The sequence below is a fragment of the Pantherophis guttatus genome, chromosome 3, assembly GCF_059756535.1.
Source record: "Pantherophis guttatus breed Tessera chromosome 3, ASM5975653v1, whole genome shotgun sequence".
NCBI classification, from domain to species: Eukaryota; Metazoa; Chordata; class Lepidosauria; order Squamata; family Colubridae; genus Pantherophis; species Pantherophis guttatus.
The window spans coordinates 58,247,876-58,271,920 of NC_142065.1; the positions used below are offsets into that span (position 1 = coordinate 58,247,876).

At 36.3% G+C, this 24,045-nt stretch overlaps 1 protein-coding gene across 4 annotated transcripts in view; it reads right to left on the bottom strand.

Annotated features, from left to right (window-relative positions):
- Window positions 1–24,045, bottom strand: part of EIF2B3 (eukaryotic translation initiation factor 2B subunit gamma) — a 99,773-nt gene that overhangs the window by 10,099 nt on the left and 65,629 nt on the right. For all 4 annotated transcript variants that reach the window (XM_034414965.3, XM_034414964.2, XM_034414963.2 and 1 more), the window contains exons 8-10: window positions 23,002–23,192; window positions 18,859–18,936; window positions 17,541–17,689 (exon numbers count right to left, since the gene is read on the bottom strand). In XM_034414965.3, the coding sequence (XP_034270856.2) occupies window positions 17,541–17,689; window positions 18,859–18,936; window positions 23,002–23,192 (418 nt within the window). The remainder of the gene's footprint in view (window positions 1–17,540; window positions 17,690–18,858; window positions 18,937–23,001; window positions 23,193–24,045) is intronic.

The following is a 24,045-nucleotide window of genomic DNA, read 5'->3' on the forward strand; positions in this document are numbered from 1 at the left end:
ATCCCAAATAACACCAAATGACTGTTTTACTCCACTTTATGTTAGCTGTATTACATCTGCAGAACTATGTTCATGACTAGGTGCTGTATTTTGAGAATACAGCACATTCATATCCAGAAAATAGCAGTTTAGAAAATTGGGATGTCTACAAATCCTATTAAAAACAAGCACATTTGAATGTTTTACAAGGGAAAAGAAATAAAGAGAAGTGTAAAAGCAGACTTCCAATACGGGAAGCCTATCTTGAGCAAAACTACTATTTGTTGCTCTAACTGTAAAGACAATGAACAGGACTGGCTGACAAACAGATTTTAATTAAATATTAGGAAAAAAACTTCCCTTGAATAAGAGCTATTAACAATAAAACAGACTGTTCCTGTGGGCAGTGAATTCTCTTTCTCTGGAAATAACAATTAATAGGACAGCTGTCTTGACATAGAAAAATAAAAATTCAATTCTTATTCACACAGATCTTGTTGTATCATACTGTCTACAATATTGAGTTTCTAGTCCACACTGAAAAGGAGAGATCGTGTTCTTTTAATCTGCAGACAGAAATTCAGAACTGTAAGGGGTTAATGGGTAGCTTTCAGTTGGCTGGACCACAAAATAATTTCGCAGGCCTTCCACAGGGGTTTCATAATGATGAACCACAAGGCTACTTATGCTAATACTCCACATTTTCCATCTGAAAGCTCCCAGAATAATTAAAAGCAGGCAGTTCTGTCTTCAGGGTTATAATCTAAAAAGACATGGTAGAGAAGGAAAAGACAATGGGAATGAGAAAGAAAAACAAGGTACAACTTTGTACAATGACTAGAATGATGTTCTGGGAAGTCCTCCTATTGGTTGCTATGGTTATTCTTCAACTGAAATATTGCTGATAAATTAGGCAGGTCATCCATAGTAAGTTTAAAATATCACAACAGAGATCTTGATTTCTTAAAGCTTCAGAAATGCAAATGGTTTTGATAAGAACACCAATTTTTGTCCTACACATAGAAACTGGTCTTCTACGGTCACAGCCAAACTGATGTCTCCTACAGTCTAGGGAAGAGTAGGTCTATGGTATGAAAAGGAAGAAATATTTTGAACAGGAAGGACTTGACTCAATCTTAGGCCAGCAGCCTCCCCTTTCACACAAGACAGAGTTATGCATGATGGAGTCATCTAGCTCAGGTTGCCTTGGCAAAGCCTCTTATTGAGATGTTAATTCTAAGGGAAAGTCTGAATAGACAGCTCTTTCCCTAGGTTTCTTATTCCTGCTGCACTGACACAGCTGTTTCCTTTCCAACTGCTCCAGCAGTGATGGCAGGAAGATTAACCACCCCCTCACATGGGCAACTGGATAAAAATGTCATTGATCCACTGGTTTATACACATTTCCTAATGTGTCCAATAAATGGGAAAACACGTGTTGAAGTCATCTTATGATTAGATGATTAGTATTCTATTCAAAATACTATACATTTGGAATCATCCAACCAAAACAAATTTCAGTGCTGATAATAATTCAGGATAGAGATGCTGCTAATGCATTTTGAATCAATTGTGAAAACCAATCATGTCTGATTGAGTACATTGCAATTTTCCATAGTTCTGGACAATCTGAATATCTCTTGCAATAAGTTAAACGGTTTAAAACTTGGCTAGCTAATTAATTAGCTAGTCTTTGTTACTGAATTACAAGGGTTTATCTTCAATTTTGAGACTCAGATTTCCCAATGTATAAATCTGTCATGTGAATAGGAGTCAAAGTTACATTTCCATCCAACATTTTTCAAATATGCCTTATACCATGAAATAGAGTTTTGACTAGAAAATACGAACCAAATTCAGTTATATCAGGAGCCCCATAATAACTTCCATAATTATGTCCACTAGGATTCCATAAAGAAATAGAAGTCAAAATGTATGCATAGTAAGAAAGCTGAAAGTTGGAAAAATTGTATTGCCTCCTTATTGTATTGTATTTCTTTATCTGTAATTTAGATAAAGAAAATCTTGGGGGCTCTCCCTTTAAAAAGTTTTTTGGTAAACCATCTACATGGAATACCTTGCAAGTATTATCATGGGAATCATACTAATACTTATATAAATCTTGAAATAATATTATTTTTACTACATTTATCCTTCTGTATAAAAGTCACTGAGATCTATTTATATAAATATTAATCGAAAATATTTTTTTTTAAAGAATTACATCTAAAAATAGGAATTGGGGCAGGAGGGAATAAATACTCCAAGATATTCTAAAAATTAAAACACTAAGTAATTACAATTTTTTTTCAGATTTCCATGGATAAATGACAGTTTTTAAAAAGTATGTGAAACTTACTTCAATGAATTGAGTAACCTGATATTTAACAAAATGATGTTCTATGTATATAAATCTTGATATAGAATCTTGATAATTATCACTGCAATATAATATTTTATTAGCATATAATAGTGATTTGTGCTTATCTCTACTTTTATACCCAGGATATATTTCAAATCCTAATAAGAGAGGCCCAGGATAAGTGAAATTAAACGTAAGGGGAAAAATATCTTTGATGAGTTCCATCTTGATAATTCACTTTGTAATAACTCTAGTCAAAGGAATAAAAGTTCACATTATAATCCAATTTAGGAGGAAGGAAATAACCACTACAAATCCTAGAATGGTACATATTAAGTATACAAGTAGTAAGCAAGATTAGGTAAGCAAGATTTCTCACCCTTTTTCTGATACTTGATAGCACAGGATGGACAGTGAAACATGATATCATCTATGAATAGTCTATCTGCTAATGCTTTTGTCAGATTCTGAGTTCAACAGTTGACAGTTGGGAACAGTTTGTACAAAATCAGCAAAATTTTTACCAACCTTCTAAAACATTTGAAAAAACGTAACTGTAAACCTCCACCGTACAGGAGCAAATCCTGTATATTAATAGCGTATAGATTTTTTGCAATCAACAAGATAGTTATTAAGATTCAGCTTTTTTTTCTAGTTTTCATAGATTTCATAGTATTTATTATTGCCCAATTTAGAAAATATCTATTCCTTCTGAGAAAGATACCTAAGTAATTTCATAGTTAACAACTACAGATGACATAATGAACAATGATGTACATAAAATGCCAGTATTTCCAGAGATAAAAGAAAAAAAGAATTTTCATTCATCTGAGATAAACATTTCAAAGAACTAAAAAGAAAAAGATAAAAACCATAAATAGAAAAAAAGCATCAAAATAATACATTTAAAATAATATAATTCTCTCCTCCCCTAAAGAGACCCTCACGCTACAGGAATTTCTCGAAGACATGTGCTGAAAATACAGTGCAAGAATTCCAATAAAAATGGTATGGAAGTAAAACACTTCTTCTTTGTCACTGAGGATTGGCCACAGCTGTCTCAAACCTTTGATAATAAAAATATCTAAAGTTACTCCTGAATTACATATTTTTGGTGCATAAACTTTTTGTATCAACATTTTGACTGGCAAAACCAATCCTAATCAATCTGCAAGTTAGTTTGAAATATCGTGAAAGGGCTTGTAATATAATAACCTCTCCCATCTTTTTTTTAAAAACACTGAGCCTATGGAACTTTTTAAAAATATATATGTATTTCAATAGCTATGTCAAAGTTGTGTGACTTTCAGGTTGTTTTATAAAAACATACAGATCATTCTTCTGTTAGGAATTGCTGGAATTAAAAAAACATCTATAACTGCACACATTTATTGGAGTTGAAAGAACCAGTAAAGCACAATCCTCATTTTGGAAGCTACGGTAGCAAAACTAGAGTAACATCTCCTCTGACAACAGGATGATGGAAGCATACCAGGGCTGGAAACAGTTTAGAGTTCAATCTCTGTATGTAGGATTTCAGGCACACATTGATAATTCTAGCTCCCGCTATGGCCCTGCCACACAACAGAGCAATTTGCCTAGTATTTACCACAGGAGTAGAAAACAAATTGAAGCACATTTTGTGGGTGTTCCTTCCACTCACTGACAGCTGTAATACAGCCATTTGGAAATTACTTGCAAATGCCTTTTTGTGCACATTTTGAAAAATCAAACCGTAAAAGACTGCCAACAGAAGAACTGTATACTGAAACTGTTCAATTTCAACCTCATTTTTGTCCTTCCCTACCATCGAGGATAAAGAACTAGAAATAAATTTATATTCTTATACAACAAGCACTTTGTGTTGGGGCCTTCTAATTTTCAATTTTGAGCAGGGCAGCTTTATAAAATTACAAATATTAAAATTGGTTAGCCCTTGTGTGTTGATAGCAGCTATCTGTACAATAATCTATTTGAAGCAGTGGTTTCTAAGATTAATAATAAAGATTATTATAATACAGTTTTACAACTGAAAGGCACACCTCATCCTAAAGTTGGAAAAGGTTTAAGAGTTTATGTTTTGAACAGTATGTGCTCACCTCTGTGCTTTATAGACAGCATATTTTGCAGATAATATTTGGGTTTGACTAAGTCTGCCCCACACATCCTGCTGTGCTCTCCCATTGTAGCAGCAGGGACTGATCCTATGAGGAATAAGCGGAGAATGCCAGGAGTGTGTGCCAAGAGTATCTTTCCTAGCAGGGTATATGGAGCCCACTATATTATTGGTAAAAGACAGTGGAACAGATCAGTTATAAATGTGAAGCAGATGTGCCTTGGGTGTGACTCCATACAGGTAGTCTTCAACTGACAACCATAACAAGGGACCAGAATTTCTGTTGTCAAGAAAGGCAGTTTTTAAATAACTTGCACTCAATTTTACAGCCTTTTTTTTTTCATGGTTAAGTGAATCACTGTGACTGTTAAGTAATTCACACAAGCGAATCCATTTCCTATGTTGACTTTGCTTGTCAGAAGCTGGCTGGGAAGGTTGCAAATCATGTGATCCCAGGATACTGCAACTGTTACTGCCGGTTGCCAAGGGTCTGAATTTGGATCACATGATGTGAGGATGCTGCGATGGTCCTAAGCGCCAGGACTGGTTGTAAGTCACTTTTTCAGTGCCGTTGTAACTTCAAACTGTTGCTAAACAAATGGTTGTAAATCAAGGATTACCTGTAACCCCCATCCAGAAAGACTCCCTCAGAATTATGGGAATTATAGTCCCAATTTACATCTATATTGGAGTAAAATATGAACTTCAGTGTAAAAATTGACATATGAAAAAAAGGAGAAAACATCCAACAATATTTTCAGCTCAGAACTTCTCTCAGTTGAGAAATGCCCCCAAAAGGAACTTACTTATTTATTTATTTATTTATTTATTTATTTATTTATTTATTTATTTATTTATTTATTTATTTATTTATTTATTTATTTATTTATTTATTTATTTATTTATTTATTTTATCATATTTATATATCGCCCTACTCCCGAAGGACTCAGGGCGGTGAACAGCCAAGATAAAATACAAAGACATACAAAAGTTAAAAAACTATTAAAAACAGATTAAATAATTTAGGCTCAAAAAACAAATTTAAGACATCCAATTTATCTAAAAACATTTAAAACCCAATTTAAAAGAGAGAGTTAGGCCACACCAGCCTGTTGGAATAAAAACGTTTTTAGGGCGCGGCGGAAGATGCGTAAGTCTTGGATCCTCCGTATCTCCGGGGGGAGCTCGTTCCAGATGGCAGGTGCCCCCACAGAGAAGGCTCTCCCTCTGGGGGCCGCCAGTTGACATTGCTTGGCCGACGGCACCCTGAGGACCCCCTCTCTATGGGAGCGAACTGGTCGGTGAGAGGCTACTGGTGGCAGAAGGCGGTCTCGTAAGTACCCTGGTCCTGAGCCATGGAGTGCTCTAAAGGTGGTAACCAAAACCTTGAAGCGCACCCGGAAGACCACTGGGAGCCAGTGCAGCTCGCGCAGGAGGGGGTCACATGGGAGCGCCACATTGCTCCCGTCACCACCCGCGCGGCCGCATCCTGGACCAGTTGGAGCCTCTGGGTGCTTCTCAAGGGGAGCCCCATGTAGAGAGCATTGCAATAGTCCAGGCGTGAGGTGACAAGGGCGTGAGTGACTGTGCGTAATGAGTCCCGATCCAGAAAGGGACGCAACTGGCGAATCAGGCGAACCTGATAAAAAGTCCTCCTGGCCACGGTCGCCATATGCTCTTCTAAAGACAGCCGTGAGTCCAGGAGGACGCCCAAGTTGCGAACCCCATCTGTGGGGGCCAATGACTCGCCCCCAATAGTCAGAGATGGCGCCAACTGACTATATCGGGACGTCGGAAACCACAGCCACTCGGTCTTGGATGGGTTCAGCCTGAATCTGTTCCTCCCCATCCAGATCCGTACGGCCTCCAGGCACCGGGACATCACCTCGAGGGCATCATTGGGGTGGTCTGGGGTGGAGATGTACAGCTGGGTGTCATCAGCGTACTGATGGTACTTCACCCCAAAACCACGGATGATCTCACCCAGCGGCTTCACATAAATGTTGAACAGAAGGGGCGAGAGGACCGATTTTAATCAATTATGAAAAATTAATTGTAATTATGAAGATTCCAAATAAATTTTATTTAAAATGCATTGTCAATTGTTACTTGCTATTTACAAACATGGAACTAATTTTAAAATGAAATATGAAAACATTTGGCAAAACAAAGAGTCTGACTGGGATTAAAGCCTTCTTAAATGTTTGGATAATTTTATTAATATTAATATGCAAGAAACAGCTGTTTTACTTGATCTTTTACACATGAAATACAATGATAATATTCATAATGCTAATATATATTTGATATATGTTATAGTATGCTCTTTTGGGGTAAGCAAAAGTATGCAAAGTGCAAAAAACAAATAAGGAATAGCAATTAAAGGAAATAATACATGGGATTAAAAAAATACTGCCAAATGTCATTTATACCAATACAATTCATTCGTATTGTCTTCTTGATCTATTCATTTTTTGGGGGGAAATTTGATCATTCTTTCTATATGACCAAGCTGCCTCAACATATTTCTTACTTACATACTGATCACTCATGTTAGTATCCTGTTATATATCCTTATATCCCCCAATATAAGACATCCCCTGATAATAAGCCCAATCGGGCTTTTGAGCACATGGCAATAAGGCCAAGCACTTATTTCAGGGTTCCAAAAAATATAAGACAGGGTCTTATTTACGGGGAAACACGGTATTCAATCCACAATAACTCATTATCATTCATTCCTGGCTTGTCTCTTTTTCTTGTTGTGTTTCTTATGTGCTCTATTCCCACTGCATACCATGTAAAGCATGGTTGTAGTCTTCACACACTTGTTAAACTAAACACAGTCACTTCATAAGCAAATCCCATCTATAGTTTAACCTTTCTCCGTTGCAGTGTCTATTCCTGCAATCTTACCACTGTCTAACATTTACATAGCACGGATGTCTTCCTGTTTGACCTTTTTTCCTTAGGCCCTAACACTTGTAGCATTTGTTTCCATTCCATTGTTTGCCATGTACTTATAATTCCCATACATAAATATCACTTTCAGAATTTTTCACTTCTGTTTCATTTCAAATTCTCATTGCTTTTATTTTTAATTCTATTCATTTTGCTGGAGGCTCCTGGTTTAGCTTTTTTTCATCTACCTCCAAAGCAATTATTTCCATCAAAATTTCTTTGCATTTTCTGTCTGTATTAACTTAACCATTCCTTGCTCTCTTACATTCTTTGCAACTTTCTCTATAGAAAATCTTCCTCTCAGCTGCATTTTTTGCACTCATTCTCATTTTTTAATTCATTCACATGTGCACTGACGTAAGCTGTTAAACTATGTTTCAAAACAAATAAATTGACTTTTTAAGCACATCGTCACCAGTTATCATTTTCATTCATTCTTGGATATCTGAATGGTCCAAATGATCCATTTGCTTTTCCTGTACTCTCTCATCTTGTTCCCAGCATCCATGCCAACTAACAGAATAAATTTTCTCTGGAATTTATTTATTAAGAGTGTTGTGCAACTTTTTCCAAAACTTATCTCTGATTCTTCCAGATGTCACTTGTAACGTGATCTTTTGTATATCTAGTGGAAGTATTCTAACGTTACAACATACTGGCTTGAATTCAACCGTGTCTACTGATCTACATGACTGATAATGTCCTTACACTACCTTTTTCCCCTCCTGTCTAGTTCCTAGGGACCCACCAATGTGATCCTAAAAATGGGGGCAATACAGACCTGATTTGGCAGTGTGTATAAAAGAGCTACATAGGAAGGAGAGGGAAAGGAACTTCCATTCTCTGAGCTGAAGTATATGTCATTCATCTGCTTTACTTTGTTGAAGCATGTCTACAAATAGAGGATTGTGCAAAAACATGCATTCATTTATCAAACAGAATGCTGTATCTGCCAAAAGAGCCAATGCAGTTGGCATCAACAGAATTATGGTGTCAAGTTAACAGGAAGTGATAACATTGCTCTATGCCACTGGTAAAACCACAACTGCAATACGGTGTCCACTTCTGGTTACCACAATATAAAAAAGAAAAAATGTTGAAGAATTAGAAAGAGTTCAAAGAAGAATAGTAGAGATAGTAAGGGACTTGGAGGCTAAATTCAACAAAGAAAAGGTAATGGAACTGGGTATGTTTAGCCTAAGGAAGAGAAAGTTAAGGGGGAGATATGATAGCAGTCTTCCATATATGGTGGAATATTGGACATTTGCATTTATTCTCCATAGCACCCAAGGATAAAACATGAACTAATCAAAGGATGCTCTACAGCAGGGGTGTCAAACTCACGTCATCGCAGCGACGTCACGTGATGTATCAGGACTTCCCTCCCCCCCCTTCGGTAAACTGGTGTGGGCGTGGCCAGCATGTGATGCATTCAGCCCATGGGCCAGGAGTTTGACAGCCTTGCTCTACAGAGAGAGATCCAAAGTTGAAATCAGGATGAGTTTCCTGGCTTTAAGAGCTATTAAAACTCCACAAATCATGGATGCTCCGTCACTGGAGGTTTTTCCAGAAAAGATTGGATGACTATTTGCCCCAGATGGTATGAGATGATGTCGGACTAGAAGATTTCCCAGGACCCTTCCAACCCTATGATTCTATGTTTTTTTAAAATTAAAAATTGAGGTATAAACCTGGAAATATATGTATATAATGTGTAGAATATTTGTTCAATGATTTCAATTCTGAAGAATGTAAAAGTTTATTTTACATTTGGGTGGTTTAGGAGTGGGGAATTTGTGGTGGGTGGGGGTGTGTTTGGAGATTGTTATGTGTGTTGGACCTGGTCTTTGGGTGTTAAATGAATTTCGTTGTATGGGTATACTGTGTATACACGTACAATGACAATAAAGTTATTATTATTATTTATTTAAATTGGTTTAAAACAGAATTAAAAGTCGATAACCTTTTACATTCATAAGAGAAAATATATACCCACTTTTGGGTTAGTAGTAAAAGCCCTGTTAGCATATTGTTTATATATGATGAAGAGAGAGAGAGGGTTTGGCTTCTCTTTAACAGAGGGCACATGGAGAAATGATGACCCAGAAGACAAAAGGGAAGGCAGTAGATTTAAGTCTTTAAAGCACAGACCACCTAACAAGATAACTCTGAAATGCTTCTAATTTCAGTAAGGCTGCAACTTGCACCTCCCTCTCATTGTAAACAACTAATCCCAGCAGAAAACAACAGAGAGTAAAATGTATACTCATTCTGCAGCATTCCAGGCCCTGCTTTATCTTTTATTTATTTTTCTAAGAGGTCAGAGATTGGGGGGTGGGTGGGTGGGAGGAAGCCAAAGACACAGGCCATCTCTTGTGTGGCCTTAAAGGAAGCTGTTTTAAAGGCAACATCCAAGAACACACAATCTGGAGTTTTTATAGCAGAGCAATTCCAGGCTGCATTCTCTCCTCCCCGCCACTCTTTTGTGGTAAAGCTACACAGCTTTAAACCAAAGGACAGGGTGGTCGATTGCTTCGGAAAGAAATGTAAAGAGTTGGGAAATAATTCCTTTTCCTGTTGAAACTATAAATAAGAAAAGCTGATTTACACAGTGCCAGGACTGCTGACTTTCAGAGCTTGCTATCTATCTATAAATCAAGTGTGTTGAGCAAAGTTAACAGAGGGGGGGGGGTGTTGGCTCTTTTGCCTAAAATATTGAGAATATTAAAAAAAAACCTGCATTTTTGCATTCTCTTTAGTCCCAGAAAACAGAAATGGATGAAAATGAACACATAGGAAAAGTCAGAATAATCAGGGAGGCTGAAATATGCATTGTTTGTATACAAAAAAACAGACTTCAGCAATGCAAAGAGAGTCCATATTTAAAGGCTATATACCAATTATTTAGGATTCACTGATTCACAGCCCTAGATGGGTGATCAGTCCTTGCCTTATAGTCAGTCTGCAGATATTAAGAGGTAGAATGCATCTGCTACTCTATCTGGGCATTTAAATGCCAATCTGGAATCTCAATCAACTCTAAGCTGCATTTCGCAGGGAGCATATTCTGGTCCACCTACTTATGGTTGGCTTTGTGATAAAGCATTTGCCTGAAAAGAAGTGGGGTTAACCGATTTGTAAAACTGAACGTTCCTAGTTGAATAGTCCATGTGAAATTGTTGTCTTTTCCATGTTTGGGATCTGAGACGGCTTGGGGATCATGTATGAGATCTGGTACTCAATAGATTTTTGGTTGACCTGTCCTAGAACTGCCACTACTATCTTCTGTTTTCCTGATATTATCATTGTTTACTCTGGAAAAGAATCAACACTTCTGTAATGGTACTCGCTCTAAAACATATTATTCAAAATAAGGAACTGTTTTGAAGCAGTGAGAGGGGTAATAAATAGAAATGACTCAATTTTTCATGCTGGAATTTTAGCGTTTTGGTAGGATAACAGGGAGACATGGTATCATAAAAAGCAACACATTTCACTCAGTGGGCATTTCCATTAGGTCACAGGGCACTGTGCCATGATCCTGGGTGGTCTGCTTACTTGGGTGTTCCATAATGGCGAAGGACACTTAAGGTGTCAGTGAGCGACATTGTCTATTAGTATAATGTAGTGCAGAACTCATCCTGGAACTCCAGAAGCATAGCTGTCCAGGCCCAATGCCAAAGCAAGCATCTTGCTGGCTGTTTTTTGTCGGTCTCTGGCAAGAGCTATTGGATTTAAATATAAATCTTACAAAAAGAATATTTTCTGTATTGGGGCCTTTTTTAAATAGCAACCAACTTCCACAAAGACTATGGAGCACACCTCCATATTCATGTGATGCCATATCTGATTCTCAGAGTGGCTAATTTGAGGTCTGTAAGTTAGCATCTTTGTTTCATAGAGTTTCATCTAATTCTTCCTCTTTATATTAATTCTGAAACACATTGCTTAGTGCACATTGCCTACATTATGAGAATCTGTTCTTTTACGGGATCTAGTGCTCACGGTCCTGCACACTGGGATAAATGTGGCATGCATGGCTAATATGAGAGGCATTCAGCAAATTCTGTGAAAGGAAGATACCATCCCAAGAGTATAATATAATGCATTTGATCATCTCCACATGAGTGCCCCATTATTTGCAGCTTTGCAAACTATGAAGTTGGAAGCAAGACTCTTTTCTCCTGAGGGAATGTCCTATAAAATCTGTTATAATGGTACAATATATAAATATCACCTTGGAACAGATTTGCTCTAATGCATTATATAAGATGGACAGTGAGTGAAAGGTTTTGTGCTGTAGTTTATGAATCCCAAACCCCTCATGGGATTAATTAGAATTTTTTGAGCTTGTCCCTAGCTCTATACATCAGGCTTTATTAAGAAAACCACCTAATCGTTTCATGATCCATCTTCAGCTAGTTCTATTACTTTCTTTTTAACTTCCCCTTCACTTGGACATACTCTCACAAAAAGCAGCATTAAATTGGAGACATGTGGTAGATGGCAGCAGGGTTTAACTAGACACACATGCTCTCCCTCATTCATAATCTTGCTGCAAGAACAAGAGTGTATCATTTGCTAAGGCAAATTCACCTGACTTATACATGAGCTACAGAACAGCAGCTCTTGTTTAAGGGCCCAGATTTAACAGGTTCAGCAATATGTTTTGTATTCTTTACATTTCTATTCCATATATCTATACCATTTGTGTTCCAAATGGCTTACAAATTTGTGTTAAAACAATTCACAATAATAATTTCAGCAGCAATAATATCTCTAGACAACGTGAAGAAATAATGTTATGAATCTGTATTAAGTGCCTATTAAGAGATCTGGTAAATCAGCTTAATTAAATGTGTATGGAGATTCTCAGTCATCCAGGTCATGGTTGTCCAAAGGTGCTTTTTCAAGAGGCAACTGGACTTTTCGGTTTTTCTTTGAAGACGCTTAGTTCTCATCCAAGAAGCTTCTTCTGCTTAATTAAGTTGCATAGAAATCATGTAGTTCTTCTTCATTTCTTTCAAAATCCACAATTATTATCCAAGATTGCCATCCAAACTTGGGTGACTATTTCTCACCTCATTAATCACTTGGGCATTCATAGCAATCCTCCCAACGTGGAAGGTGATGTGACAGCTCTAGTCCAAACCTGACTTGGGGCTGGAAAGTAATAGATATCATCCTCATCGTCACCATCGTCATCATCATAGTCATTGTCTATCCACGGCAGGATGAAGGCCTTTTCTGCATATTTCCAACCCATACGGTGCTGAGCTTTCTTTTGCCCATGATTTGAAGTGCTACAAAGAATTTGGTCTCCTTCCCAATCAAGAAAATATAAGTCAGATATCCTCTTCAAAGATAGTCTGAGAATAATAGCTTGTCTTAAGTTGGCAAGGTGAGAATTGAATTAAGATGATCACAGAGTACTTATATTACACTTTAGTAAGTGTGTATGTGTGTGTGTGTCTTTGAGACATTTTACATCAGAGTTTAATATTGATTCTCTGGGCTAGAGAGAAAACTATATTACCATTAAAGTTCAATCAGAAAGCATTTTGTTGATTTTATCTATTTTTATGTTTAACACAATGGACTATTCACACAGACACAGAAGCAACATTTTCTGTGCAACTCAACAAGTTTAAATTCATGGCTTCTGGGAACAAAACTGAGTATATACTCAAAATAAAGAAGAGTAGCAATCTTGCCAAACATGTTTTTATTACGAATGACATCAGTTTTACTCTGACATCCATTGCTACTTTAAGCTTGTCATCTAGCCAGCTAACTTCCCAGATGTGCAATGCATGCTATTAGATACATCAAGCCAACTCACTGCTGTGAGAAATGGATTGACACTTCTAGTGAAAAGCTGTGTATTTCTACTCACGATATAGTAGCAAACTGAATACATTAAAGTGAAGATTTTAAAAAGATAATATTATAAAGAGAGCAACATGGAAAATAGTAACACAATCTCTTTTCAGGGAGTTGATTCAGCATATGATTAAGACATAAGATACTCCTTAAAATGCATACTGATAATCTGTCAATTTAGAATCCTGGAGGTGTTTTCCCTACATTCAATTTACTTGTCAGAAACTGGTAAATTATTGGTTTGTTTTTTTTTAACTCAAACAAAACATAAAATTGGGGACTACCTTACAAGAAAATCACATTTGAGCTAACCCATTAGTTATAAAATGTATAATAGCTATAATTTACTACTTAAACTCAACAAGCTTGGGATAATATTTCACAACCAAAACCAAATTGCCTTCCTTGACTTAAGTGTATTAATATCTTTTTTCTTTCCTATCTCACTTTGGAGGGAAAAGTATATACTCAAGGCACTAATACAGAGATTACATATATTTTCCATGGGAATCAGTATACATGTATTAAATCTCACTTATTCATATTATTAAGTAGAATTTATCACAGGAAAGCTGCCATTATGCTGTCACAGCAGCTGTTATGGAGAAGATTAGAAAAGGAATAAGAAACATGCTTTTCAGTGGTAATGCTACTGGAGGGAGAATGGGCAAAATATTTAGTTTTTTTAAAAAGCAGCTATTCAAAATTAATATGCTATCCTGTTAGAGATATAACACTTCTATTTCTTTTATTCAAAAATAAAATGCCAAAAATTGATGGTGTATTTCAAAATTCGAATCTATCATAGCCACAAAAGCTCATAGAATGGCTTTGGGCCAGTCACTCTTTTAGACGAACCTATCTCACACGGTTGTTAATATTAATATTTTGAGGAAAAATGGGAGGAGAGATGCTAGGCACATTGCCCTGAGCTTCTAAGAAAGGATAAGGTATCAATTGAATGAATGAATGAATGAATTGAAAGGCAGTACTACTTTTAAAATTAAGATTAGAAAAAAAAAACTTTATTGGTGAAGAGGAAGAAGAATTATCTATGTGTACTGAAGTCAACTTTAATGCAGAAATTTTGGTTATAAAAAAGCATCTGCTTCCTAAAAAAGTCAAAGAGGGACAAGTTCCAGGGTGGCTATTTGAGGTAACTGATACTCCTTAATTTGTTACATATGAACCAAGAGAGAGGTGAAATGAGCCAAATATAGACAGGAGATATATAGTCAGAATTCTCCCTTCACTGCTTAGATGCCATCACTCACTATATGCTAAGCAGCCTGAGAACTGAAATTATATAACCCTGTTCTTGCCAAACTATTACGAAAGTAATGAAACCAAGGCTCACTTTCTGCTAGATTGAAGGAATCCAGAAATTACTGTGCAGCCTGAACAGATGCACCTAGATGACAATCAAAAGGCCTCTGCAGCTTGGTTAATACAGTATGGTGATTTCTTCCCAACTATAGATTTTGATGTGGCCATTTCTCATTGATCCTTGATAATTTTGTCATGGTAACAAAAGTTAAAAGCAAAAGATAATAAACTTAATTATAAAATGTAAAACTAAAACTAGAACATAAGATTTATAAAATTAAAGTAATACAGGAGATCTCTCTGGTCTACTGAGTAGATATAAGTCAAGGATCTACGAACTCCAATACATTTTCAATCCTAATACTAAACAGTTGAGAAAATAAAGAATAATTTATTGCTCTTTATAATGTCATTTATCTAAATATTAATACCTGATAGGAAAGGTTTAATTGGGCCACTGCCACATGAAAATCTCTCTCACTCGCTCTCTTAGCAGACACTGTCGAATTCTGATTTAGAAAATTAAATTTGAACACTCTTATCTCCTAAATTCTTCACTCTTTCCAAAGAGCTACTCCTGTCTTAGGTGAATCTCAACAGGAGTATTATTTATTGTTTTTTGTAACAGCAGAACTGGTCTTCTCTAAAGATGAACTGGAAATTACCCTTTATCTTTATGGTATAGGAATTTAATTTATAGTATTCCGGCAATTAAATGTGGCAATTATATTTACAGTACCTATAGCCTAGTTTTGTAATTGCAATGTGCTTCAAAAACTAAGCTTTTTCTTCACATTGTACAAGCATGTGATGAGAATCAACTTCAAGGAGAAGTTGTTTTTTATTAATTATTTAAAGTTTTCAATTCATTGCTACTAGAAATTGCCTGCAAAGGGAGGTAGATCACTTACACAACAGCCATCATTTATATAACAATTTAACTTTTTCAAACAATACAAGAAAAGTATGGAACTAAAAGGACAAGCCATTGAGAAAAAGCTTGCCAAAATAAGGTTTGTGGGAGCATTTCCTATGTGAAATAACACATATAAAATATTGTTAAGATAAATAATTTTGTAAAGTTAATCAGCATTAATACCACTATTAACTTAGGTTCTATTATTTTAAGAAAAATAATAGAACCTAAGTTAATTTTAAAACATTTTCCCCATCTACTTGATCCATGCTGCATACAATTTAATTTTTCTCCAACATGTCCCTGTCATTAATCTTTTGTTTAAGTTAAATATTCTCAATACAATACTGTTTCCTCATAAGGCAGTTGCCTCTGACTCTTCTGGTTGCCATTTTTCGGCCATCTACATTTTTTTTTCAATGGTACAATAATAATTAAACAAAGATACTTATACCATAGTTCTGGAAAGTTCTACAAAGTTATTATGATATCAACATTTTTCCATAATAGAGAATTTACTTTTTGAACAAGAGTCTCAATAAAGAACCAAACTTTTCCTGGTCAGTCAATTGTCAGCTCAAGTCTACAATTAACCACCCACAGCTCTCTTACAAAGGGAAGTCAAATAAATAAATATATAAATGAATAAATAAATAAATTTATCACATTTATATAGCAATTCATCTCATGTAGTGATTCTGAATGACATACACACTAAAACAATCCAAATAGATAAAATTCAATAAAAAGTACAACCAAAATAAATTAAAAATATAAATTATTAAAAGAATAAATTAAAAATATTTTTAAAAATGGCAAAAAGAAAAACCATGCAGAGTGCATTCCATGTACCCATCCAGCAGGCTTTACTCTATCGTAGTATCCCCACAACATCTGACATATACAGTATATGCCTTTTTTAAAAAAAGAATCTAGGGGAATTTTTTGCTTCTATCCATATCTGTGTTAACTATTTTAATGTGCATTGTTCCACACTGATATGGATATATCATTTGAAAATGTGTATCTTTGTCGTCCCTTTTTATTTTAATCATGTAAAATATTTGATTTCAATAGAAAACATGGCTATTTCACCTTGTGTACATCATTCCAAAATTGTGATTAACGTTTATTTCTCTTTTGACTTCCCATTCTTAAATAGTTACAATCTATAAGAGGAGCTTTTTACTATTAAATTGCTGTATCTCTATAGGAGCCTGATGAAGGAAAAACATTTCCTGAATGGACAAGCAAACAATTTTATCTAAGTAACCTAAAATCAAACTAATCAACAGCAGGGGTCACCAAGCCCTGGGGTACGGCCTGGTATCGGGCCGTGACCTGCACAAGTGGTGGGCAAGCATTAGAAAGTTTGGGGACCACTGCTGTACAGTGTTTGTGCTGTATACTGCTGTACAGGTCGTAACTTACTTTTGTAGAATTCATTTAGCAGCTCTTCATTATCTGAAGATATTAACACTTCTTCAGGCAATTTTACTTTAATGTATTATCTTCCCACCAATTTATGCGAAATAAAGCTATTCTGCTTGTAATTTTCTAAATGTTCTCTGAATCGTATTTAAAAAACATGGCATTATTCTTGTTTTTAGCTTCCCAATCTTATATGCCAATGGCAATCTTTTTAACACTAATTTTATTTACTATGCATATCAGGGCATTTTAATATTTCTCAGGTAGAGGCATCTGCAGGAATGAAGGCTTTCATCAAAATGATAAAAAGAGAGTTGCACAGTCATGATACAGTATATGTACAAAAGGGGTAGTTTGCATCACAATGGTACAACGTTGCTTTGTACCCTCTTGTGACCCTGTTGTGGATGCCTCTATCCTCTTTCATAATTCTGTTTTCTCTCCAGGAAATAAAGAAGTGGCATTCAGCCAAACAGGGTATGCTTTGGATATTCCATAATCAGTTGATTTTAATGCTACAATTCTCTATATAAAACCACAAAAGATTTTTCAAAAGACCACCTACCCTTCTTCAATTCTGACAGAATTCATGATGATGCAGTTAGTAATTTTAACTTTGTCCTTGATCAAACATGAAGTACCAATGACAGAATGCTTTACTGAAGTCTTTTCGCCTATTTGAGAAGATGCACCTACAATGCTGTCAGATCCAACCTATGGAGGAAGAGAAAAAAACTGAACCACCAAGTATTAAACAATATCTTCTCATTGAATTGTTGATAGCTGCCAATTAACAGACTGAAGAGACCCAAATTATCTTTAATGAAACTCAAGAATCTTTTTCTTTTTGCACATGAAAAAAGATCTACTTTTTTCTGTTGTATATTGGAGAATAGAAAGCACTCTAAATCTGGCACTTTCTCTGAAGTTAACTGTTTCCAGCCTACTGGAATAAATAGTATACATTATAAATACATATATGATAGTCCATTGCAGGGAGTTAGCGAACTCAAACCTAGACAGATGTAAATGCTACTTTTATAATTAATAAAAATCAGTGCACTTCAGCAATACCAACCTAGCAGAATCAAGCATACAGTTGGCCTTGTTCCCATGATCTGCTTAATTTTCTAGGAGGGTTCTAGGAGAAGCATGTTCTACACCAGGGGTGTCAAACTGGCGGCCTGTGGGCCAGATGCGTCATGTGCAGGCCACGCCCACCCCAGCTCCACGAAGGGGAAAAACGTCGTGATACATCACGACAGCAACATGACACCGCGAGTTTGACACCTGTGTTCTACAGAAACACACAAACAAGTGAACAGGAATTTTTTTGTGCCATGTGAGAAAACCTGACTTGATCAAATTGGAAGGTGATCATTTCACACAATCCTACCTGCCTTGTGCTCATACCCAGACCCATTTTCTTTCTCAGAAAGTCTGAATGCAACGCATACATCTTATATGGACCTTAAGATTTCCTGTGCAATTGCCCCTGCCTTATTCACAAAAGAGTGTCATCCTCATAGTATTAGAAAATTTGTTAGCATCTATCCTACTTAGTTTGTCTAAACTAAGATTTTTTTCTTACCTGCTCTAAAACTCAGAATCTTAATCTATTAGTTGACAGTGATACAAAATCCTAGTTGCTCTGAAGCTGAAACCACTGCTTCTTACTTCAGCAAACAAGACAAAACAAAACTATAATTATCTGTCCTTTCAGATGTGCAGAGAAATGGTTAAAATACAAAGGTATATTGCCTGAAAGCTCGAAAGAGCTTTCATCGTAACAATATTTACCAGGAAACAAGAACCAGGAAAACAAAATGCTGTGCCATATTTATTTACCTCTATCTCCTCATTATCCCCTTCTTGTTACTCACCATGCACTTATCAATAATCTGTGCAGAACTATGAACCAGAGGTTCTTCAGGACAAAGTGAAGGCAGCAGTTTGGGAACCTGAAATTAAAAAAAATTGAAATCATACATTAATGCCCCACCAAACATACTCCTGTTTCTAATATAAAAATGACCATTAGTTTACTCAATTAAAATTATAATGTTCAAGAGACCAAAAAGGACATGCATAAAAATTAAGAGTGTATGTGTGTGTGTGTAAAACCTCTTATGTCCTAATTATGCATGATGATTTTAGTTTTTTAAACAGGCAACAATTAATTAGGCTTCAGGAGACTATATAGGACCGTGGTGGCGAACCTATGGCATGTGTGCCACAGGTGGCATGCAGAGCCATATCTGTGGGCACGTAAGTGTTGCCTTAGCTCAGCTCCAGTGTGCATGCACATGCTGGCCAGCTGATTTTCGGGCCTTCTGGGCCCACTGGAAGTTTGGAAACAGGTCATTTCCGGCCTCCGAAGGGCCTCCGGGGGTGTGGGGAAGGCCGTTTTCACCCTTCCCAGGCTCCAAGAAAGACTCTGGAGCCTGGGGAGGGTGAAAAACGGGCCTACCAGGCCCACCATGCCATCACGTGCCAAAAGCGGGGGTCACGCCGGGGGGGTTGCATGTGCATGCGTGGGGGGTGGGGTGCATTGAATTATGGATGTGGGTACGCACACACGCGACACCCCCATGTTCCCCCCGCTTTTGGCACTTGACGGCAAAAAGGTTAGCCATCACTGATATAGGAAGTTATAGGCTACACAAGCTATTTTCTATGTCAAACTTAGTCTAAGTTTGAACATTGCTTGGCCTTACACACTGAGCAAAAATATTAGAAGGGAGATAAATTGTAAGTAGATTTCGACTGATAAAGCCATTTAGAAATAAACTGAAATAAATGGAGTCCCTCCACCATTATCTGCAAATAAGCAAGTCACTTACAAAGAAACAATTATTTAAAATTGTTTAGAACACATGCCAAAGGGCCTTCATATGTTCAGGAACACAAGGAAGGTTTTAAATTATTCCCCCTTAGATGTTTGTAATGAACATTTAATTCTTTGTGATCCCAGCAAGATACATCTAATTTGGGGGCTGAGCCTTTTTTTCTTTTTTAATTTGATTTATATGCTGCCCTTCTCCGGAGACTCAGGGTGGCTTACAATGCAATAGCCTTCATTCTTTTGTATATTTTTATACAAAGTCAGCTTATTGCCCCCACAAACTGGGTCCTCATTTCACCTACCTTAGAAAGGATGGAAGGCTGAGTCAACCTTGAGCTTTGGAGAGATTCGAACCAGCAGAAATTGCAGGCAGCTGTGTTAATAACAGGGTGCTTAAATCACTGTACTATCAAGGCTCTTTTGTGTAGCCTCCCCTGAGCAATAGATTGTGCTGTATCCTGAAATATGGATTTAAGAAAAATCTTATTGCAGGATCCAATCTGGGATAGTGATTGGGACCAGAGGTTTAGTCTTCCGAGCTTTTGGTAGAGAGAAATTCCCTAAGGATGGGCTCCAGCATAAGTCTGAAAGCTTGGAAGGCTAAACCTCTGGTCCCAGTGACCAACCCAGATTAGATCCTGCAATAAGATTATTTGCCAACAATCTGACTCTTGGCAACATTACTCAGGCCTTCTCCAGAATGATCTGTTTTCACTAAGGAAATGTATTCATCTTGCTATTGGCCATTTCTTCTTTGTGACTTTGCAAAATATATCCAAAATATCATAATCTGACCCTGGTTATTTGTACATCAAGGGATCAGTCTGGATTGGTTTATTCTATGATCTATTTGCTGGGTTTTTTTGACATCCATAGTGTTCTCATGTGTCTTCTCCAACAGCTAAGTTCAAAGCATCAATACTCTTATCTTGATTTTGATTCCATAGAATGTCTTAAGAAAAACCAACACCTGCACAATCCTGATCTCAGCAGAAATATACATATCACAGCATCTGAATATCTTTTCCAAGACCTTCAATGCTATCTACTAAGTGCTAGTCAGTAATCCGATTCTTTTAATGTTACTAGTTGGTTTTTAAAGCAGAAGTTTCATAGAGTGTAGCCTCGGGTCCTATGATAGGGAAGGACAATTAGTTATTCTAGGATTCCCATTTTCCTAAGAACATTTCACACAGTGTCATGGTCAATACAACTGACCATGAATTAATGAAGTAGATATTGATTTTGTTTTGGTCTTCTTTGGCTTCCTTAATTATTCAGCATGCATTAGCAATTATGTCTTTTATTTGTTTCCCTTTTCTGAAACCAGCTTGAACATATGGTATCTCCCTTTTCATGTAGGGCTCTAATCTGCCCTGAATGACGGCATGATTTGCCAGCATGTTTTTTTTTTAAGGATATTGTATGATATTTCATACACTCTGTTAAATTTCCTCTTTTTGATATAAACTGATCTCTTCCAATTGTTGGAGTCTATTGTTCTCCAGATTTGCTGGCATAGTTTGTTTAAAGCATTTACTGGTTCTTCTTTTGTTGCTTACCATATTTCTATAGATCTACAGATTCTCCTATAGTTGCTTGCCATATCAGTTCCTTTAGCGTTCTGACCTGATAATCACCTGAATAGTAATCTAAACAATACTAGAAATTCTTGTAAATAGGAAATATCTTTTAAAAATTTTTTACTGTATAATATCTTAGTATACTCCCTTCAAAATTTGATCTTTTCTGATCAGTTACTATCTGTTCATTGATGTCAATTAACATACCAAATTCAGATTGGAACCATCTTCTCAGTTCAGAGTTCTTTTGGATGACTTTCCTTGTTTTTCCATCTTGTTTCCATCATCAATGTCTTTACAAAGGTCATTGTGATGCTACTTTTTGTCTCTTCTAAACAGCTCTCTGTTTAGTTTGTTAAGTTTTTCCTGAGGTCTTTGTCTTTCTTAGCTAGGCTTGCCAATTTCCAACATTTCTACTGGTTCCAGTTGATTTATTCCATTTTCTGGTGTCTTAGTAACTTCTTTGATTTCATTCCACAGTTCCTCCGGTTGCCTGTCAGTGAGGTTCAGATCCTAATATTCTCCTTTAAAAAAGGTGGCTATGTACTCAAGATAATCTTGTGAAAACTGCTGGTTTTGTTTTTCCACTTTAGCTTGAATTGCATCTTGGATATAAACTGTTGTGAGTTTGCTTTTAGGGTTGCAAAAAGGCCAGAAGGATACCTGTTTTCTATCAATTATAGGACAGTCTGAATAACTTATTTCTCTTAGTCTTAAGCGTTTTGCCATTGGAAATCCCACTAAAATAATTATTTAAAAATTATATTGCATTATATACTGGTGTATATGCTCATTCATCTCTTTTTATTATTAACTGGCTTAAATTGTTCTTTTAAGAGTAATACATGATATGTAAGATTTCTGTTTAGAACATAAAATATATATGCTTAAAAGCTTTTCTTCCCCCCCTAACTTTACATATAATAAAAAATATTTAAATATGCTATTATATAGGAAGCAACTAGTGAGACAAGCAGTTGCATGTTCCCTGAACAGAATGTTCAGGGAACGCCAGGGCCAAGGAGAGGTTTAGTTTAACTTTAAGGTGCTTTTTTTCTATGAAATAATCTACTTCCTATTCCCAAAAACTACTCCCTCCTGCTGCCACCTGCCCACACAAAGGGAGCAGCAGACTGAAGAGGTCAACTGAAACAAGTGAAATATTTCCTAAGTACAAAAACAGGGAGCTGAAGTGCTGGTTGGTTTCTGCTGCTAATTCTAATGCATAAGCAGCTGTTTCACGAGTTATGGACAAAAATATACACTGTGCTCACACTGCCACATTTGTACACGCATCTATTGGATGACATGGCCTGTCATGTGACGTGATTGAGTTTGACACCTGTGGAACATACTGTTGATTTGTTGTCACTCTATTTTTAAAAAAATGTTTTAAGTCATTGTGAATGATTTCTGACAAGATAGGATGCAAATACTGTAAATATATGAAGAAATATATTATGATCATTCAATCATTTTCCCCTTCATGATGTAACCAAGATAAAGATATTTCAATCTAATCTCCCCATTCTATCATTCTCTTAATTGTTATAATTACACAAGTACCAGTCCTGAGTTAAAAACTGCTTTTTTCTTACCTGCCTGTTTGCTTCAATATATAGTCCAAGAGTGTTAACTCGGTAACATAGTCCATCTTTCATGATGTGAACATAGCAACGAATTTTTCCTCCATGGAATGCCTCTTTTACATCTCCTCTGCAATTGTTCCAACACATTTTGTCTGTACCCAATTCAAACCAGCTATCACTCTTCATAAAGCTATGTATGTCTGTGGAATACAAATATATAAATCATAAACATTTCAAATGGAATTAAAGTGAGCATTATATATGGCACATTCACGTTTTTTTCTTTTGCACAGAATGAATGGGTGGGTAAAGAGTGGCTGAATTTATCCTTTACGAGTGACGTTATATCACATTGCTCAATATTCCAATCTTTGCCACTGCCCAGAAGAACAATGGTCTCTGGGATTGTTGGCCCATAGGTAAAATATCGTGACAATGAAAAAAACCAGTGTGGCCCCATCCACTGGCTGGAAAAAATCTGTTGCTAAGACCCTAAAGATCCTTGTTTTAACTGGGACCAAGGAAACAAAGAAGTACCAGCCAAAAGAAAATGCTTTGCTTTTTCCTCTCAGAAATAAGACTAATTTCTGCTTCAATTGTAAGAGAATAATGTACTTTTGTAATATATGAACAAGGCCCCATAAGTTCCTGTCTCTTATATGGCTGTCAAATGAAAGGAGTTTCTTTCTTTAACAGACCAAAACTCCCTATTTCGGTCAAATTCAGGAACCCAATGTTTGTTTAAACTGATATGTTAAACAAGCTGACTGCCTTATTATAACAAATGATAACTTCCCAAGTTTGGATGTAATACAGAACACTAACTTATTTCTGGCATTATCAAACTGATCACCTTCATTATCTTTCCTTTCACCTTTTCCCATGTTGCTACTTATCTTTTTAAACCCTGGTGGCAACAATGTCTTCATGTTTATTTCTATATGGCTCATACTACCAACATTTTACCAGATTTTTAATTGAGACAAGCTGTTTTATTTGTCAAGAAGCAGGCTAAAAAGAGCTTATGAATTGGGAGATGATTGCATTCTCTGT